The following is a 21005-nucleotide window of genomic DNA, read 5'->3' on the forward strand; positions in this document are numbered from 1 at the left end:
CGGAAGACTGTAAGTATGGAGTGGGGAGACACTGTTGTAAGTCAAATGTGTATGTTGCAAATGAGGGATTTTCGCAAGCTAACTTTGTATCATCTCTTTTACGACTATAGGCATTTTCAGCTCTTAACAGATGACTTTCTTTTTCGGCTTGTAGACGTTCTTTCTCTTCAGGGGTATTGGTGATATCTAATTGCATCTTTAACACATCGCAAGTATGACATGTGTCTATTTTAGGCTGTTTGAAACTCAAGTTATGACAATGAAATCTTTTCTCATATGTAAAGCGTGTTACTGAGGACTCTGGGTAGCGTTCTTTAAACAACGAATACATTTTTGCTAATGTAAGTGTTGATGACAAATACTTTTTGGAGGAGTGTGCCCTAGAATAATGACTCTCGTATGCTGGAAATGATTTGATATGATCATCAATTTTAGAAAGTTCCTCTTCTTTAATACGACGTGGATTTGGAGTTGTTCCTCTCCTATCCCCTCGGCTCACTCCAGAGGCAGTTTCCTTTTTCTTTTTCTGTAATACTTCAAGAACTTTTGGTTTCACCAAACACCCTCAAAAGCATTTTTGACAAATAGGATGTCTTTTCATTTGAATTTCTAAGGCATACTCGTAGGTTACATCTCGCACTCTAATGTTTTCGCCGCCTCCATCTCTTAGGCGGGTACGTAATGGGTTCTTTGGTGTAATAAGAGTTGCGAGGTAGTTTCTTCTTGGATCTACTGAGCCCAAATTCCAATATTCAATGAATAATATTTGCAGATCTTCATCATTGAAACGTTCGGAGCATTTCAATCTACATTGCTTTAGTGGACTTTGTTTTCTAGCGGAAACTAATTTACCTGACGCAGTCGTATACGATTTACCGGTCTGTCGACACTCTTTTCTCTCTCTTCGTGCTCTTCTTGAGTACCTTTTCATTGGAGTTTGGCAAGGTTGTTCATCTCTTTGATTTTCAGCTTCTTGACTGTCCTCTTCCTCTCTTGGATGTTCTGCTTCTTGATTGCCCTTAAGTCTAATCTCATGCTTACTGTTATTTTCACGAGAAATTGTGGACGAAGACGATACACTGCAGGTTTCATCAGTAACTTCAAAATTTGGATCTTTTACACTATCATCATCATCATAGAAATTATCAGGCGTCTCATCATAATCTGTTATAAAAGTACTCAGACTGTGTTAATATCAACAATAACTTGAACATTATACTTGATTTTAAAATTAATTTTATATTTTTGTTTTGTTATACTGAACAACCGTGCTCCTGCCATCCACACAATTACATTGAAAAATCATGAAAATGACAAATGACAACATACATTGCAAAAATATAATTTCTACAAAGTTCGTGGTTTGTCAGTACCTATAAAATAGTGAAAAACTCATTTTTAACTAAAAATCTAACCATTTCTCTGACAAACGATTGTGATTTTCAAATTCTATGAGCAAAAGTACATAGAAAATTCTAGTTACAATGAAATTTAGTGTCGACCACCAAACACGAAAGATCCGTTCATATAAAAAAAATTTGGCTCTTCACAATACAGCTGCCGTGAAGGCAGAAGCTCATTTTGTAAGGCGAATTTTAAGCCTAACTAAAATTGTTAGGCTCATAAACAAAGTTCCTACTATTGTTTACCACTGGTTAATAAACAAAGTTGATGCTATTTATACAAAATCTAAGATATGACATATGCCTTTTTGTCTGAATAATGAACATCTCAAACCACAAACACTAACAAATATGACGTGTTACCATACTTTCATGTGAACAAGTCATAAAACAATCAAAAGTACAGTATCCTTCAGGTTTGTGATGTACGTCGAACAAATAGATTGTATTACATCTATAGTAAATCGTATTAAAAATTACTTTATAATATGAACAAATTTTTACCTTAACTATAAAAGGAACATGGGTTAACTGCAGTTTAGTGGGACACCAATATCTACTATATAGGCCTAGAGCCATTATTTTGTAAAAATGCATAGAAGAAAAGTTAATCAGCTATTCGAGGGGTAGTGTTAAGATCGACGTGCAAGTCGTTAATATTCATTATATCGAAAAATTTTATAGAAGAAAAGCTGTTCAGCATCCCTTAAAACCCTGAAAACATACTTCTTATACCGATTTATGACAATTTTCAGTTTACGTAAAATAGCACTTATATTCCCTTACGGGGGTCCTCCCCCAGCTATGTAACACGGGGTTAGGTACTGTGAAACTGCCTACTAGTTGAGGTTAGATTTGGTGTGGTTTGGTTAGGTTAATGGCCTGTTTTTCTAATTTTTTGGGAATAGGCCTAGGTTAAGGTTGCATGTCCATCTTAACAAGCTCCAACTGTTTGATTCATACTTGGAAATGGCTCATTTCCGATAGAAATAACTATTAAAATAATTTTAAACACACAAAAAAATGGCACTACAAGTAGATTTCCGTCAAAAGGAAATCACTGCTCGGAATTAGAGGTGTCCCACTAAACTGCAGGCATCCCAGGAACATCAATAACATACCTTCATTTCTTTCCTCTCCAAAGTTATTAGCAATAAGCCAGTGTTTGACATTACTTTGGCGGTTTTCCAGGTCCATTTTTCTTCTTTTCTCTGCATTTTCGTGTAATGCTTTGTCAAGAATTCGACGAGCACGTGATTTAGATGCATCCATCACCAAAACCGTTTTCAATTTACATCTATACACAAGCCCATAATATTAGAATCTTATAAATTACTACACTCCTGCAATCAAAGGCGAGTTGTAATCAACACTGGTTAATACGCGTTCAGAACGACGACACAGCTTACAACACGTCATATCTCTCTCTATCTAGTGCGTGCGGATGTGCCAAGCCGCACTTAGGTAGAGGGAACGAGTTTAGGCCCTGTCTCTGGCAACAATAATACACATTCGTGGAGTGCATTAGCTGCTAGGCCTAGTGGGATTAATACTGGCATATTAAATGAAGAAGAAGAGTATGAGTTTTATGACTAGATTAGAACTAAAATTGCAGAGTTATAGATAAAAAGTGAATAATTACCTAAATATTAATAAGTTTGTTTACTTAACCCTTTTGACCTATATTGAAAATGTAGTTAAAAGGGGGTATGTATCACTTACCTCTTTGTTCGCCAATATAATGCTATGAATTTAAATGAAAATGTGGTTAAAAAGGGGTATGTTCTACTTACCCCCTTTTTCGCCAACATAATGATGCTGCATGTAGTTATCCCATAAAAAGACTTTTTGACGTACTGACTAACATATTCACAGTACACTTACCCCCTTTTTTTCCAGCATAGTAGCCCGTTTTAGCAACATTTTGGCAGTCATAACTCATTTAGGCCATTTTTGGACTTACCCCCTTTTTCGCCAGCATTAGTGAAATGTATACATTAATTCGACGCAAATGATTCCGAGAATCGAATCTTCCTCCGATTGGGATTCTCGTCCAGTCTGAACTCTCTCTCTCTCTCTCTCTCTCTCTCTCTCTCTCTCTCTGCATCCGTTTCGATGCTGCAGTCATATGCAGATGACACGGTGGGAATTTCAATGGGAGGTTATTATTGAATGCTGGGGTTCCCGAGAGCCATTCAAAGCGACCTTGCAATTCTCAGGTGTTGTTGTCCTGTTGTTGCGGCTGCTGCGTTGTTTCTTCCTTTCTCGATGCTTCTATGCATTCGTACATACATTCATACATACATACATGAGTGTATTTTACTGTAATCTAACATGCTCTATGAAGTTGAAAAGTCCCATAAAAACGTTATTTACGCTACAAAAACCATATTTCGAATAACAAACTTCTGGATTCTTGATCACCAACATTCCATATTCATCACTGATCAGAATCCATAAGTTAGTTATTCAGAATATAAGGTTTTTGTATTGTAAATATTGTTCTATGGGCTTTTTTAAAACTTTATTATACATATACATACATAATACATACATACATACATACATACCTATACACAGCCTCGCTGACAAAACTATTCCAGTATTGAACCCACCACAAAGCTGAACTCAAACGACTGAGTGACTGTGAAGAATATTGATTTTTGCATAAAAGTGACTCCACTGGATTTGTCGGATGGATAACTATTAAAAATAAAACAAAATAAAATAAAAATGGAACTCATTGATGGAGAGATGAAACTACAACGTGGAAATGGTTCTGGGAAATTCTGACGGAATGCTTTTGGAGATCCAGCCTTGAGGGAAAGGTCGAGCTACTTTTTATTTAGGAACGGTGCAGATGTCCTGATGTTGGGGATTCTCTCTCTCTCTCTTTATATATATTAATATATATATATATATATATATATATATATATATATATATATATATATATATATATGTATGTATGTATATATATATATATATATATATGAAATTTTTATCACACCGTGATTTATATACAATCATGAAGCTACAATGTTTAATATCAAATTCGCTACCTCGAGAGAGTATCTCCGATGGAGAATTATCACCGAAGGGGAATTTAGATAAGTGATAAATGAACAGGTACCACTGGGGGTTCGCGAGATGGCGCGGTGGTAGCGTCCACTGGAGTCGTTGAATGGGTCCATGTCAAGGGTTCGCGTCCCAGTGGTACCTGTTCATTTATCACTTATATAAATTCCCCTTCGTGATAATTCTCCATCGGAGATACTCTCGAGGTAGCGTGAATTTGATATTAAACGACATTTGTAGCTTCATGATTGTATATAAATCACGGTGTGATAAAAAATTTCATAATAAGAGCTGCGTGTTCCAAACGTACCAACGAACTATCATGGCGGAGGTGGGTCATTGCGAGGCTAAGTACAATTTCCCCGCTCACGACGGGAAAAAACAGTACAGCAGACTCGGTAATGATTTATACCTCTCTTGATGGCGCGGTGGTAGCGTCCACTGAGTCGTTGAATGGGTCCATGTCAAGGGTTCGCGTCCCAGTGGTACCTGTTCATTTATCACTTATATAAATTCCCCTTCGGTGATAATTCTCCATCGGAGATACTCTCGAGGTAGCGTGAATTTGATATTAAACGACATTTGTAGCTTCATGATTGTATATAAATCACGGTGTGATAAAAAATTTCATACTAAGAGCTGCGTGTTCCAAACGTACCAACGAACTATCATGGCGGAGGTGGGTCATTGCCGAGGCTAAGTACAATTTCCCGCTCACGACGGGAAAAACAGTACAGCAGACTCGGTAATGATTTATACCTCTCTTGATGGCGCGGTGGTAGCGTCCACTGAGTCGTTGAATGGGTCCATGTCAAGGGTTCGCGTCCCAGTGGTACCTGTTCATTTATCACTTATATAAATTCCCCTTCGGTGATAATTCTCCATCGGAGATACTCGAGGTAGCGTGAATTTGATATTAAACGACATTTGTAGCTTCATGATTGTATATAAATCACGGTGTGATAAAAATTTCATAATAAGAGCTGCGTGTTCCAAACGTACCAACGAACTATCATGGCGGAGGTGGGTCATTGCCGAGGCTAAGTACAATTTCCCGCTCACGACGGAAAAAACAGTACAGCAGACTCGGTAATGATTTATACCTCTCTTGATGGCGCTGTGGTAGCGTCCACTGGAGTCGTTGAATGGGTCCATGTCAAGGGTTCGCGTCCCAGTGGTACCTGTTCATTTATCACTTATATAAATTCCCCTTCGGTGATAATTCTCCATCGGAGATACTCTCGGTAGCGTGAATTTGATATTAAACGACATTTGTAGCTTCATGATTGTATATAAATCACGGTGTGATAAAAAATTTCATAATAAGAGCTGCGTGTTCCAAACGTACCAACGAACTATCATGGCGGAGGTGGGTCATTGCCGAGGCTAAGTACAATTTCCCCGCTCACGACGGGAAAAAAACAGTACAGCAGACTCGGTAATGATTTATACCTCTCTTGATGGCGCGGTGGTAACGTCCACTGGAGTCGTTGAATGGGTCCATGTCAAGGGTTCGCGTCCCAGTGGTACCTGTTCATTTATCACTTATATAAATTCCCTTCGGTGATAATTCTCCATCGGAGATACTCGAGGTAGCGTGAATTTGATATTAAACGACATTTGTAGCTTCATGATTGTATATAAATCACGGTGTGATAAAAATTTCATAATAAGAGCTGCGTGTTCCAAACGTACCAACGAACTATCATGGCGGAGGTGGGTCATTGCCGAGGCTAAGTACAATTTCCCCGCTCACGACGGGAAAAACAGTACAGCAGACTCGGTAATGATTTATACCTCTCTTGATGGCGCGGTGGTAGCGTCCACTGGAGTCGTTGAATGGGTCCATGTCAAGGGTTCGCGTCCCAGTGGTACCTGTTCATTTATCACTTATATAAATTCCCCTTCGGTGATAATTCTCCATCGGAGATACTCTCGAGGTAGCGTGAATTTGATATTAAACGACATTTGTAGCTTCATGATTGTATATAAATCACGGTGTGATAAAAATTTCATAATAAGAGCTGCGTGTTCCAAACGCGTACCAACGAACTATCATGGCGGAGGTGGGTCATTGCGAGGCTAAGTACAATTTCCCGCTCACGACGGGAAAAAACAGTACAGCAGACTCGGTAATGATTTATACCTCTCTTGATGGCGCGGTGGTAGCGTCCACTGAGTCGTTGAATGGGTCCATGTCAAGGTTCGCGTCCCAGTGGTACCTGTTCATTTATCACTTATATAAATTCCCCTTCGGTGATAATTCTCCATCGGAGATACTCGAGGTAGCGTGAATTTGATATTAAACGACATTTGTAGCTTCATGATTGTATATAAATCACGGTGTGATAAAAATTTCATAATAAGAGCTGCGTGTTCCAAACGTACCAACGAACTATCATGGCGGAGGTGGGTCATTGCCGAGGCTAAGTACAATTTCCCGCCACGACGGAAAAAACAGTACAGCAGACTCGGTAATGATTTATACCTCTCTTGATGGGTGGTGGTAGCGTCCACTGGAGTCGTTGAATGGGTCCATGTCAAGGGTTCGCGTCCCAGTGGTACCTGTTCATTTATCACTTATATAAATTCCCCTTCGGTGATAATTCTCCATCGGAGATACTCTCGAGGTAGCGTGAATTTGATATTAAACGACATTTGTAGCTTCATGATTGTATATAAATCACGGTGTGATAAAAATTTCATAATAAGAGCTGCGTGTTCCAAACGCACCAACGAACTATCATGGCGGAGGTGGGTCATTGCCGAGGCTAAGTACAATTTCCCCGCTCACGACGGGAAAAAACAGTACAGCAGACTCGGTAATGATTTATACCTCTCTTGATGGCGCGGTGGTAGCGTCCACTGGAGTCGTTGAATGGGTCCATGTCAAGGGTTCGCGTCCCAGTGGTACCTGTTCATTTATCACTTATATAAATTCCCCTTCGGTGATAATTCTCCATCGAGATACTCTCGAGGTAGCGTGAATTTGATATTAAACGACATTTGTAGCTTCATGATTGTATATAAATCACGGTGTGATAAAAAATTTCATAATAAGAGCTGCGTGTTCCAAACGTACCAACGAACTATCATGGCGGAGGTGGGTCATTGCCGAGGCTAAGTACAATTTCCCGCTCACGACGGAAAAAACAGTACAGCAGACTCGGTAATGATTTATACTCTCTTGATGGCGCGTGGTGGTAGCGCCCACTGGAGTCGTTGAATGGGTCCATGTCAAGGGTTCGCGTCCCAGTGGTACCTGTTCATTTATCACTTATATAAATTCCCTTCGGTGATAATTCTCCATCGGAGATACTCGAGGTAGCGTGAATTTGATATTAAACGACATTTGTAGCTTCATGATTGTATATAAATCACGGTGTGATAAAAATTTCATAATAAGAGCTGCGTGTTCCAAACGTACCAACGAACTATCATGGCGGAGGTGGGTCATTGCCGAGGCTAGTACAATTTCCCGCTCACGACGGAAAAAACAGTACAGCAGACTCGGTAATGATTTATACCTCTCTTGATGGCGCGGTGGTAGCGTCCACTGGAGTCGTTGAATGGGTCCATGTCAAGGGTTCGCGTCCCAGTGGTACCTGTTCATTTATCACTTATATAAATTCCCTTCGGTGATAATTCTCCATCGGAGATACTCGAGGTAGCGTGAATTTGATATTAAACGACATTTGTAGCTTCATGATTGTATATAAATCACGGTGTGATAAAAATTTCATAATAAGAGCTGCGTGTTCCAAACGTACCAACGAACTATCATGGCGGAGGTGGGTCATTGCCGAGGTTAAGTACAATTTCCCGCTCACGACGGAAAAACAGTACAGCAGACTCGGTAATGATTTATACCTCTCTTGATGGCGCGGTGGTAGCGTCCACTGGAGTCGTTGAATGGGTCCATGTCAAGGGTTCGCGTCCCAGTGGTACCTGTTCATTTATCACTTATATAAATTCCCTTCGGTGATAATTCTCCATCGGAGATACTCGAGGTAGCGTGAATTTGATATTAAACGACATTTGTAGCTTCATGATTGTATATAAATCACGGTGTGATAAAAATTTCATAATAAGAGCTGCGTGTTCCAAACGTACCAACGAACTATCATGGCGGAGGTGGGTCATTGCCGAGGCTAAGTACAATTTCCCCGCCACGACGGGAAAAAACAGTACAGCAGACTCGGTAATGATTTATACCTCTCTTGATGGCGCGGTGGTAGCGCCCACTGAGTCGTTGAATGGGTCCATGTCAAGGGTTCGCGTCCCAGTGGTACCTGTTCATTTATCACTTATATAAATTCCCCTTCGGTGATAATTCTCCATCGGAGATACTCTCGAGGTAGCGTGAATTTGATATTAAACGACATTTGTAGCTTCATGATTGTATATAAATCACGGTGTGATAAAAATTTCATAATAAGAGCTGCGTGTTCCAAACGTACCAACGAACTATCATGGCGGAGGTGGGTCATTGCCGAGGCTAGTACAATTTCCCGCTCACGACGGAAAAAACAGTACAGCAGACTCGGTAATGATTTATACCCTCTTGATGGCGCGGTGGTAGCGTCCCACTGAGTCGTTGAATGGGTCCATGTCAAGGGTTCGCGTCCCAGTGGTACCTGTTCATTTATCACTTATATAAATTCCCCTTCGGTGATAATTCTCCATCGGAGATACTCGAGGTAGCGTGAATTTGATATTAAACGACATTTGTAGCTTCATGATTGTATATAAATCACGGTGTGATAAAAAATTTCATAATAAGAGCTGCGTGTTCCAAACGTACCAACGAACTATCATGGCGGAGGTGGGTCATTGCCGAGGCTAAGTACAATTTCCCCGCTCACGACGGGAAAAAACAGTACAGCAGACTCGGTAATGATTTATACCTCTCTTGATGGCGCGGTGGTAGCGTCCACTGGAGTCGTTGAATGGGTCCATGTCAAGGGTTCGCGTCCCAGTGGTACCTGTTCATTTATCACTTATATAAATTCCCCTTCGGTGATAATTCTCCATCGGAGATACTCTCGAGGTAGCGTGAATTTGATATTAAACGACATTTGTAGCTTCATGATTGTATATAAATCACGGTGTGATAAAATTTCATAATAAGAGCTGCGTGTTCCAAACGTACCAACGAACTATCATGGCGGAGGTGGGTCATTGCCGAGGTTAGTACAATTTCCCCGCTCACGACGGAAAAAACAGTACAGCAGACTCGGTAATGATTTATACCTCTCTTGATGGTATGGTGGTAGCGTCCACTGGAGTCGTTGAATGGGTCCATGTCAAGGGTTCGCGTCCCAGTGGTACCTGTTCATTTATCACTTATATAAATTCCCCTTCGGTGATAATTCTCCATCGGAGATACTCTCGAGGTAGCGTGAATTTGATATTAAACGACATTTGTAGCTTCATGATTGTATATAAATCACGGTGTGATAAAAATTTCATAATAAGAGCTGCGTGTTCCAAACGTACCAACGAACTATCATGGCGGAGGTGGGTCATTGCCGAGGCTAAGTACAATTTCCCGCTCACGACGGGAAAAAACAGTACAGCAGACTCGGTAATGATTTATACCTCTCTTGATGGCGCTGGTGGTAGCGTCCACTGGAGTCGTTGAATGGGTCCATGTCAAGGGTTCGCGTCCCAGTGGTACCTGTTCATTTATCACTTATATAAATTCCCCCTTCGGTGATAATTCTCCATCGGAGATACTCGAGGTAGCGTGAATTTGATATTAAACGACATTTGTAGCTTCATGATTGTATATAAATCACGGTGTGATAAAAATTTCATAATAAGAGCTGCGTGTTCCAAACGTACCAACGAACTATCATGGCGGAGGTGGGTCATTGCCGAGGTTAAGTACAATTTCCCGCCACGACGGAAAAAACAGTACAGCAGACTCGGTAATGATTTATACCTCTCTTGATGGCGCGGTGGTAGCGTCCACTGGAGTCGTTGAATGGGTCCATGTCAAGGGTTCGCGTCCCAGTGGTACCTGTTCATTTATCACTTATATAAATTCCCCTTCGGTGATAATTCTCCATCGGAGATACTCGAGGTAGCGTGAATTTGATATTAAACGACATTTGTAGCTTCATGATTGTATATAAATCACGGTGTGATAAAAAATTTCATAATAAGAGCTGCGTGTTCCAAACGTACCAACGAACTATCATGGCGGAGGTGGGTCATTGCCGAGGCTAAGTACAATTTCCCCGCTCACGACGGAAAAAACAGTACAGCAGACTCGGTAATGATTTATACCTCTCTTGATGGCGCGGTGGTAGCGTCCCACTGGAGTCGTTGAATGGGTCCATGTCAAGGGTTCGCGTCCCAGTGGTACCTGTTCATTTATCACTTATATAAATTCCCCTTCGGTGATAATTCTCCATCGGAGATACTCGAGGTAGCGTGAATTTGATATTAAACGACATTTGTAGCTTCATGATTGTATATAAATCACGGTGTGATAAAAATTTCATAATAAGAGCTGCGTGTTCCAAACGTACCAACGAACTATCATGGCGGAGGTGGGTCATTGCCGAGGCTAAGTACAATTTCCCGCTCACGACGGGAAAAAACAGTACAGCAGACTCGGTAATGATTTATACCTCTCTTGATGGCGCGGTGGTAGCGTCCACTGGAGTCGTTGAATGGGTCCATGTCAAGGGTTCGCGTCCCAGTGGTACCTGTTCATTTATCACTTATATAAATTCCCCTTCGGTGATAATTCTCCATCGGAGATACTCGAGGTAGCGTGAATTTGATATTAAACGACATTTGTAGCTTCATGATTGTATATAAATCACGGTGTGATAAAAATTTCATAATAAGAGCTGCGTGTTCCAAACGTACCAACGAACTATCATGGCGGAGGTGGGTCATTGCCGAGGCTAAGTACAATTTCCCGCTCACGACGGAAAAAACAGTACAGCAGACTCGGTAATGATTTATACCTCTCTCTTGATGGCGCTGGTGGTAGCGTCCACTGGAGTCGTTGAATGGGTCCATGTCAAGGGTTCGCGTCCCAGTGGTACCTGTTCATTTATCACTTATATAAATTCCCCTTCGGTGATAATTCTCCATCGGAGATACTCGAGGTAGCGTGAATTTGATATTAAACGACATTTGTAGCTTCATGATTGTATATAAATCACGGTGTGATAAAAATTTCATAATAAGAGCTGCGTGTTCCAAACGTACCAACGAACTATCATGGCGGAGGTGGGTCATTGCCGAGGCTAAGTACAATTTCCCGCTCACGACGGGAAAAAACAGTACAGCAGACTCGGTAATGATTTATACCTCTCTTGATGGCGCGGTGGTAGCGTCCACTGGAGTCGTTGAATGGGTCCATGTCAGGGTTCGCGTCCCAGTGGTACCTGTTCATTTATCACTTATATAAATTCCCCTTCGGTGATAATTCTCCATCGGAGATACTCGAGGTAGCGTGAATTTGATATTAAACGACATTTGTAGCTTCATGATTATATATATATATATATATATATATATATATATATATGTAAAGGCTCGCGAAGGTGACCTTTGAAAAGTTGGGTCAGCTATTCGCAGGGTCCATTTTCACTATACGCAGCAGATAGGAAACTGCTGAAACATTCGCATACCACAAGGGTCGAAGAAACCACCTTGGTGACAAGACACGGGCTGGGAAATGCGTTTTCAGCAAAGAACGTTCTAGAAGCTGAACCAGTTACAAAATCCGGTTTTTGAAGGATGCTTCTTAATAATGTACGGTGTGTACGTGTACTTCGTGACGCCTTGAAATACAGAGGCGTGTCTTGCCGAACTTTGACCTCGAATGATGTCATACAAAAGTACGTTCGTTCGTGCGTTACATAATGAATATAATGGGAGGAACTGTTGTTCGAATGGGACTTGTGAGATCCGATTCATGTGTGTCTGAAGATGTGAGTGATTTTTCACATGGAGACTGTCCCAGAGGACTTGTGGAGTGAGTAAGAATTCATATACGTTTTTGGACTTTGTTTTTCAGAACTGTGAACACACGGTATCTCCTGTGACAGTGGAAGATGTATTTCTGCAATTTTTTTACATTTTATGATTTTTAATGTGACGTTTCTTTTTCACAGGTATTTCTGTTCCACTCCATTCCTATTCTTTTTTCCTCTCTCCCTCCTACAAGGATGAGAGTGGTATGACATTTGAGATGACCTGTTTTAATTGATTGACGTGTTCATGTTTTGACAGATGAGTTATTTTCTGTAATTGGGGGTTTATGATTTTGGAGCATTATTTCCTTAGAAGATTTTCTGATAGTTATGTGAAACATTGGATTTCATTTTTCGTAATTTTTAAGAAGTTATTTTTCGTTGATTTTTGTCAATAAAGGGTTTTAGTTTTGTACTTAGTATCTCATTCCAGTAGTCCTTAGATTTTAGTTAGGGAAAGATATAACTTACGATGCCGGCTCACGTTACTGCTATCGCACAATGTCTCGGGATAAGCGAGATCAAACCTCTGTTCATAAAACAGAGACTTAAATCAAGTATAGGCTCAGAAATGGCCGTTATTAATATATATATATATATATATATATATATATATATATATATATATATATATATATATATATATATATATATATATATATATATATATATATATATATAATCATCCATATACCATACTTACGTAAATTTCTTGCAGGATATTATCTTCAAGGAAGCTGGTGCCAACATTGAGCTTGCCCAGGCAAAACAACAAGGTGATTTTGCGAGAGGCGATACAAACAGAAAAATTTTTTCGTTGGTGAAAAGGTGCTGCGCTACAACCTTCGCAGAGCTGACAGAAGAGGCGGTAAGCAGACTGATCCATGGGATGGCCCCTACGAGGTGGTTCAAGTTTGCGAAAAGGGACTATACTGTCTTGTTAATGCAACTACGAAAACTGCCCTCAAAAAGAAGGTGAACGGATGCAACCTGAAGTCCTTCTTCGAACGCGCTGCTTCAAAAGTCTCCTCACCACCGTTATCTCCGCCATCTCCAAGTGTCCAGATCGTCGGGGATGAGCAACAGGAGATTGATTACAAGTTCTGTCTGTCCTTTGACGGTCGCAAAGCAGCGAGACATCTGCAACAACTCTGGACGCCTGAATTTAGAAAGAAGAAGTCAGGTCCATCCGGGAAAATATATAAAATTTTCAAGAACACCAGCGTACCGCTTCTAGTTAAGGACATTGAAGGAGACGGAAACTGTCGCTTCCGCTTATTGTCATATGCCATCACCTGAGAAGAGGACCAACACGCTGTCGTCAGGAGTTTAATATGTGATTATGCTAGCATCACCGAAAAGACCAGAGATGATTCAATGCGTCAGGATAAAGTCTGGGGGACTACAACGGAGATATTAGTTGTTCAATGTGAACGTGTTTGTGCGGGCCAACTTCGGTCCCACTCACACATGGCACATACATAAACCAAAAGACAGTGGATCTTGAGAACAAGTCAGGGTTTCATTTCAATGTCGTTGTTCGCATATAGTTGGAATTTTGTAATAAAAATGTAATCACTCGTGTATTGTTTCTATTTTGACCGTTCAAAAATGGAAGTCATTGCAGCCTGAAGGGGAGTACTGTCTAACTAGTTTCAATTGACTGGGGGAGTGCTGTCTAACTAGTTTCCATAGACTGGGGAGTCCTGTCAAACTAGTTTCAAGTGACTCCGGGAGTCACATTTAGGGGGAGTCCTTTGAACCGGTTACACCGGACATTCGCTTGCTATGTGGTTTATGGTCTCGTCTTTCATATTGCACTTCTTGCATATGGGTGAGATGTTATTTCCATCTATTGTTCTTTGGACATATCTTGCTCTTAGGGCCTGACCTTGGGCCGCTGTTGGCATTTCTTCCATTTCCTTCTTGAGTTGGCAATAATAATTTTCAGGAGAAAGACCCAAAATCCTAATCACTCGAGGCCCTATTAGAAAAAATGTAAGGAAAATAAATGAAAAATCTTAGCACAAGCGAAGCTGCATACATTTCGTTTGGAAAAGAGGAGGTTGAATTTCATATCAGAAAAAATGAGGAAAAAAATTATTGCATAAGTTTGTGGCATCTTTCCCCAGTCAAGAATATTAGTGAGCAATGAGAGAATGAAATACAGGAAATAAGCAAAGTCAAAATAAAGGTCACACTCATTATGAAACGCCTCAACACAGCAAGCTAAGTTGAGTATACCTTAGTTTAACCAGACCACTGAGCTGATTAACAGCTCTCCTAGAGAGGGCTGGCCCGAAGGATTAGACTTATTATTACGTGGCTAAGAACCAATAATTGGTTACCTGGCAACGGGATCAACAGTTTATTGTGGAATCCGAACCACATTATACTGAGAAATGAATCTCTATCACCAGAAATAGGATTATAGATGGAATTATCATAAGGACATGTTAATAATTTACTTACATTTGTATCCATTTATTAATTTGTCAGTTTATTTTTTTTTTTTTAATAAGTGATCTCTTCTTTCTGTATTTCCATTTACCTCCTCTTACTTCTTCCTAATGAACACCGTATTCTTTGGAAGCTTGAATTTCAAGTCAGTGGCCCCTTTGGTGGGCTTGTTCCATATGCATAGGTTTCATCCTCTGAATAATAATAATAATAACAATAATACTAATAATATTCTTGGGAAGCCTGAATTTCAAGCCACTGGTCCCTGTGGTGGGCTTGTTCCATATGTACAGGGTTCTAATAATAATAATAATATATCCTTTACTTCCTTTAATCGTCTCCTTAAAGGAGACTTTTACCAGTTTTAATCAATAACGACTTATCTTCCAAAAGCAAATACATTACTGCTGAAGGTAATGATAACTAAGTAAAGGAACCACTTACAGAAATGCTCCTAAAGTCGAAATTCTTCACATTTTTTTCGGGCCAAAGGTTCTTTTCCAAAATCTGATTCTCTCTCTCTCTCTCTCTCTCTCTCTCTCTCTCTCTCTCTCTCTCTCTCTCTCTCTCTCTCTCTTCTTTTGTCGAATGCCTCCTCTTAATGAGAGGAAATCCTGAAAGGAAATAAACCCTTCTTTCAGAAAAGCACATTTTATTCTGCTGGGTTCCCAAGGATTTTGTTTTAAGCTCTTTTATTTCACGGAATTTCGTCAGAGGTACAAAAATCCACACTTCCTGAGTAAAAAATAAATAAATAAATAATTAAAAAAGTTAACGTAACGGAATGATTTTGAGAATATTTATTTATTTATTTTTTCCTGTTTTTGTCATCGTTACTTATGCTAATCCTTTCGACAAGTTGACATTTGATGCAGGGATTTCTACCAAAATATTGTTTCATTCACCGCGCACCCCTCTACGGACGGTAGTGCCGTCAGTGCACCTCATGCTGTGCACTGTAGGCATTACCTAAGGTTCTTTGCAGCGTCCCTTATGCCCTTAGCTGCAACCACTTCCATTCATTTTACTGTACCTCCGTTCATATTCTCTTTCTTTCATCTGGCTTCCACCCTCTCTAACAATTGATTCATAGTGCAACTGCAAAAGGTTTTCCTCCTGTTACACCTTTCAAACCTTTTTACTCTCAAATTCCCTTTCAGCGCTGAATGACCTTATAGGTCACAGCGCTTGGCCTTTGACCCGAATTTTATATTTCAGTTCCATTGACCGAAAGGACATTGAAATTTCCTTTTCATTTTTCTTTTACAAAAATATTTTCTGGTTCAATTTCCATCGCAGATGAGTCGAAGAAAATTGACTTTTCTTTAAATATTCAAATAAAAGTTTTCTTGACCAAACAAAATATGTCAATTTGTTGACCCGGTGACAACACAAAAGACTTATTAAAAGAGGAAATCAGAATCATGTGGTGATTTAAAAACACGGAGGAGAGGAAAGAATCCCAGAGTTTACAAGGCTTAAGAATCTGAGCGAAAAGAGGAATCATTATTATTGAGCAACTTTCTTAATATTAATAATATAATCAAGAGAAATATCAGCATTTATTGAAATATTCACTTATGGAATATTAAGATGAATCAAGATTTAAGAACAGATTAGATTACTGAGATTATTACTTGAGGCGAATTATCAACCAGAATTATTCTTTGACACTCGGATTTTGATTAATTGACTGGTGAATATATCTCTGTTTTCATTTCTCCCGCACATAAACATTTCAAGTTAATGAAGATTGCTAATCAAGTTAATAAGATTTGAGTGGCATCACTAACCACAATTTCATTCGTAGTCAGATTTATAACCAAAATTTATAAACAACACAGATTCAATTTCACTTTGACCTGAACCGGAAGTCTACTGGGAAAAGGGTACATTCCATTATGGTATTTACGGGAACGAGGGAAATGGCAATGGTAATATACATGGTAGGAAAATATTAAATGTCATTTCACACTTAATGTTTAGCAGTTAAGAAGAAGTTACTCTTGAACATTTAAATGAGAACTGTCGAATTATTTCAAGGCATCAGAGTTCATTCATTGAGGAATTAGTGGAAACATGTCTTTGATGTCACTAAGAAGTTATTAACGGATTATGGGTTGCTGATTGACTAATTAACCTTAACATTTATAGCAGGAGAAAGAGAAGTGGTGGACTTAATTGCTAATGTAGGTAATCTGTTCGTTTTACCTTTAAAGTGTAATTCGATTATTACATTTAACATGGTAAAATAACAGAGTGCAATCCATCAAAGTTATTTGCCACTGAACTTGTAGTTACCTTCCACTGGACCTCCTGAAGACCTTTCTGAACTTTTACGAAATTCATTATGAGAGAGAGAGAGAGAGAGAGAGAGAGAGAGAGAGAGAGAGAGAGAGAGAGAGAGAGAGAGAGAGAGAGAGAGAGAGAGAGAGATATTCTGTTCGCTTCGTCTATGATGAACTGTATCTATAGTCTCCTTCGACCCTCTTGAGGTTTGGAAATGGCCAATTTGTCTTAATTTTATATATTAATTTCATATTTCTCAGCAATGGATAGTTTTAAATAAAAATACAGAGAGAGAGAGAGAGAGAGAGAGAGAGAGAGAGAGAGAGAGAGAGAGTAGAGATTTATTAGATTTCCAGACCACAGAGAGGAAGAAAACCAATTAGAATCTTTATAGAAAACCAAGAAGAATCTTATGCAAAATTACAGAATATTATACATTTCCATTCCACATCACATAAAGAAAACCAATTAGAATCTTCCTTTACACTTGTAGAAAAATTTAATACAATTGTACACACCTATTACATATTTGGGTTAGCTCTTGTTTGTAAGCCACATCAGTGTGTTACTTTCGTTAAATATACTGAGCATTCTCAGCGATTTGTGCTTCAATACTGCTAGGATACAATTATCAATGCATCAGACTTGGTCTGAATGTTTAAGCCACTTTGAATTTGTAAGACTTTTAATCAACAAAAGACTTTGTAAATAGTTTTATATACAGTGTAAAACAAGACTGTAAAGATTTAAAGATTCAACACTAATCAATGGAACCCTCCAACTGAATTAGTAACTTTTCTTTTCATCTTTTTCAAACTTGACATTAGAGACTTGGAAATTATAATCTCATCATTCGTGTAAAAATCGCTTGAGAAATGAAAACATTTCTCAAAAGATTTGAAGTTAATTAAAACTCAACTCCAGTGTTTATCCAGTGTACCTCTCTCTCTCTCTCTCTCTCTCTCTCTCTCTCTCTCTCTCTCTCTCTCTCTCTCTCTCTCTCTCTGCGGATAAATCATAACGGCAAAGGAAGTTCTTATCTCGGTAGTCTGGTTGTCACAGTTAAGTGTCAAGTAGTCAGAAAATATGCAGCGGTATTTTATGAAGGCCTCCCACACTGAATGAAAGTTCCTTTCCTCATGGGACGCGGGATTTACAGTTATTTTCATCTCTCTCTCTCTCTCTCTCTCTCTCTCTCTCTCTCTCTCTCTCTCTCTCTCTCTCCTCATCCCAGAATGGACCAAAAAGTAGGTGATACAGGCAACAGCTAAATAATGTCTAAAGAAATATAAGTTAGAAGAACAAAAAGTATAACTTAGACGAGAAAAAACTTTTTGGGGATAAAAGTAGCATGAGGATTTACACTCGTGCCATTTGACACTAAGTACAGCTGTCCATTCCATTCTGGTGTAAGTAATTTGCAATATATGGTCATTCTGCAGGCATGTGCGAGATGGGTACAAAATATAATCATAATTCCACTGGGAAAAAGGCCATATATATTTTTTGGCTAGATAAGATAACATGCCATGTACTTTTTTTTTTTTACTGAAAGGTTTTTTTTTTTTTTAACATAACCCAAATCTTATATTCTGTGTTCAGAGTTTGATATTTGCATAACCAGATATAATTGTTATACATTTTTTTTTAATAAACTGGAATTGATATCGCTATACGGTAACAGATAAGTAAAAAAAAAAGTGTGATCCCACATTTTTGGGAGTTCTCTCAGATGGAGAATTGTGGATCAAGGATTTTCAAACCAGCGTTGATGGAAGAAAAAGAATAATAATTCGATACGGAAAACGAGTGTTTTTCTTCCCCATTCTCCCTCCTCAAAGTTAATAACTCCTGTTTGCTTTTACTGAAGTGTTTATCTCTCGAGTCTCAGGTAAACTGGGCGTGGTTAGGACACTTAATTATTCACACAGAGTACAGTATCAAGTTACTCTTTAATCTTTGTGTGTTTATGTGTTCATTGTTGATATGCAATTATCATGTTCAAGTTCCGGTGTAATGATTTGAGCGAGATCCTTATTCACTCTTTGGCCTTTCTCTCAAAATTGACAGAAAGGTAACGCCCCCCCCCCCCACCCATTACTCCTTGAGCTTTTAGGCAAGGAAAACTAATTCTAAGGTAAATTTAAATAGGCCTCATCTCTCATAAAAGTATATTTATCAACTCTTATCTCCTAATTTACAAACTAACATACCGTGTTTAAAATCCCTTATCATATAATTAACATAACATTTGCTTATTCAGTAAACGTTTTCTTCAAAGCTCTGTTCTGAGAACATTTACTGGATTGAAGCTTCTTTTCCTTTGAGAAAAAAAGGAAGATGTTTCGGAAACCGACACTCCCTCGGAACGAGAGGATCTTAGACTTCCTCAGAGATTCTGAGGTTCTGAATAAATAATAGTAAAAAGCAGTAGTCAAGCTTATTGTATGAAAAAAAATAATGTAAAAAACTTCCTTTATTCCAGCAAAGCTAGTGTTGTATCAACTACAATTTTATTCCTTTTCGTTGGGTTTACAACTGAAACATCTCTCTTTGCATCTACACAAAATGGCTGCTATAACGAAATCAGCAGCTGAATGTATTTTCAGGATAAATTCCTTTTCTCCGGGAACGAATGTTGGCCATTCAAATTGCATCATTCCGCTTTTTTAATCAATTGTAAAATATTTGTTGTTCTCGAATGTAAATGCAGGACGTTCTTCATTAGGAGGAAGTTATTGGGTTTTGTTTCTCTAAACGAAATTACACTTGCCATGAGAATTTAATACCGGAAAGGTGTAATGTAGGATACTGGATGCTGTCTCACAGTACATAAGGATAAAATTCTCCTTCACTCCACAGAACGAAAAGGAAGATTAGCTTTATCGTTAATGATATATTAATTGTTTTTAAGGGAAATTTACAATGCTATTATTATTAATATATAAGTGTCAAGTCAATAGATATGAAGTTAGAGTTTGTTCTGCAAATAATCTGAAATAGGGATGCTGTCATAAGTCAACGAGCATTGCCTGTTGTTACATTGCATGTGATGCACATCATCAAGAGGCAACTATACATTTCCTGAACAGATCTGTCCTGAGGAAGGCGAAGCACCTCCAACTTTCGTTCTGACATTTCTGTAAATCTGGTGGATCTGAATTATTTCAAAGAAAACATTTCAAGAACATTTTGCAATTATTGCTTTTTATTTGAGGAGTTTTTATGGCTAGGGGCAAGTTACTCTAACTGCTGCAGTCGTCTAGAAGGGAAACGTACTGAAGATGAGACAGAAACAGCAACAGCAACAGTTCCAAGATTCACTAAGTCAGTCTGATGTTTTCACTGAAATTTTCTACGTAAAAGACAACTTTCTATTCATTCGTTGCTCCTTCTGTTTGTATGTAAAATATATATTTATATTCTTTTGCTTTCTATAACTGAATATTTCCTTCGTGTTCTTCTCGACTCAAAATGCCTCATTTATACATCATCAAAGAAGCGTTTCTTTGACAGGAACAAAATATCTGCCTCTTGTTCCTGTATTATTGTGTAAGGGTTTTCTTTTTATACAAAATAAACGACTACAAATCTTAATACCGTCTTGCATAATAGTCACACAGTCACGTATTTGACTCCTTGTGTCTGCAAAACTGGCGATGCTTTATTGTTTTCTATAATCTTATGCATGAGAGTTGATTGCACATACAGCCAGCCTGATTCAGTGTAGTACAATCTCTACTTGAATTCGTGACTCCCATTAGCCTCGTTT

The 21005-nt window shown here is 38.9% G+C and overlaps 1 protein-coding gene across 1 annotated transcript; it reads right to left on the reverse strand.

Annotated features, from left to right (window-relative positions):
• Positions 1 to 565: 565 nt before the first annotated feature.
• Positions 566 to 2936, reverse strand: LOC136846244 (uncharacterized). Its single transcript, XM_067117049.1, has 2 exons — positions 2525 to 2936; positions 566 to 1164 (listed from the first exon to the last, which is right to left on the reverse strand). Exons 1-2 carry the CDS (start codon positions 2673 to 2675, stop codon positions 566 to 568), a joined length of 750 nt encoding a protein of 249 aa, XP_066973150.1. The 5' UTR covers positions 2676 to 2936.
• Between the last annotated feature and the right edge of the window lie 18069 nt (positions 2937 to 21005).

The sequence above is a fragment of the Macrobrachium rosenbergii genome, chromosome 15, assembly GCF_040412425.1.
Source record: "Macrobrachium rosenbergii isolate ZJJX-2024 chromosome 15, ASM4041242v1, whole genome shotgun sequence".
Lineage (NCBI taxonomy): Eukaryota > Metazoa > Arthropoda > Malacostraca > Decapoda > Palaemonidae > Macrobrachium > Macrobrachium rosenbergii.

Coding starts and splice junctions, on each gene's coding strand:
- LOC136846244 (XM_067117049.1), bottom strand. CDS start 2,675: ATGGATGCATCTAAATCACGTGCTCGTCGAATTCTTGACAAAGCATTA. Junction 1,165..2,524: donor TGGAGAGGAAAGAAATGAAG/GTATGTTATTGA, acceptor CTTTTATAACAG/ATTATGATGAGACGCCTGAT.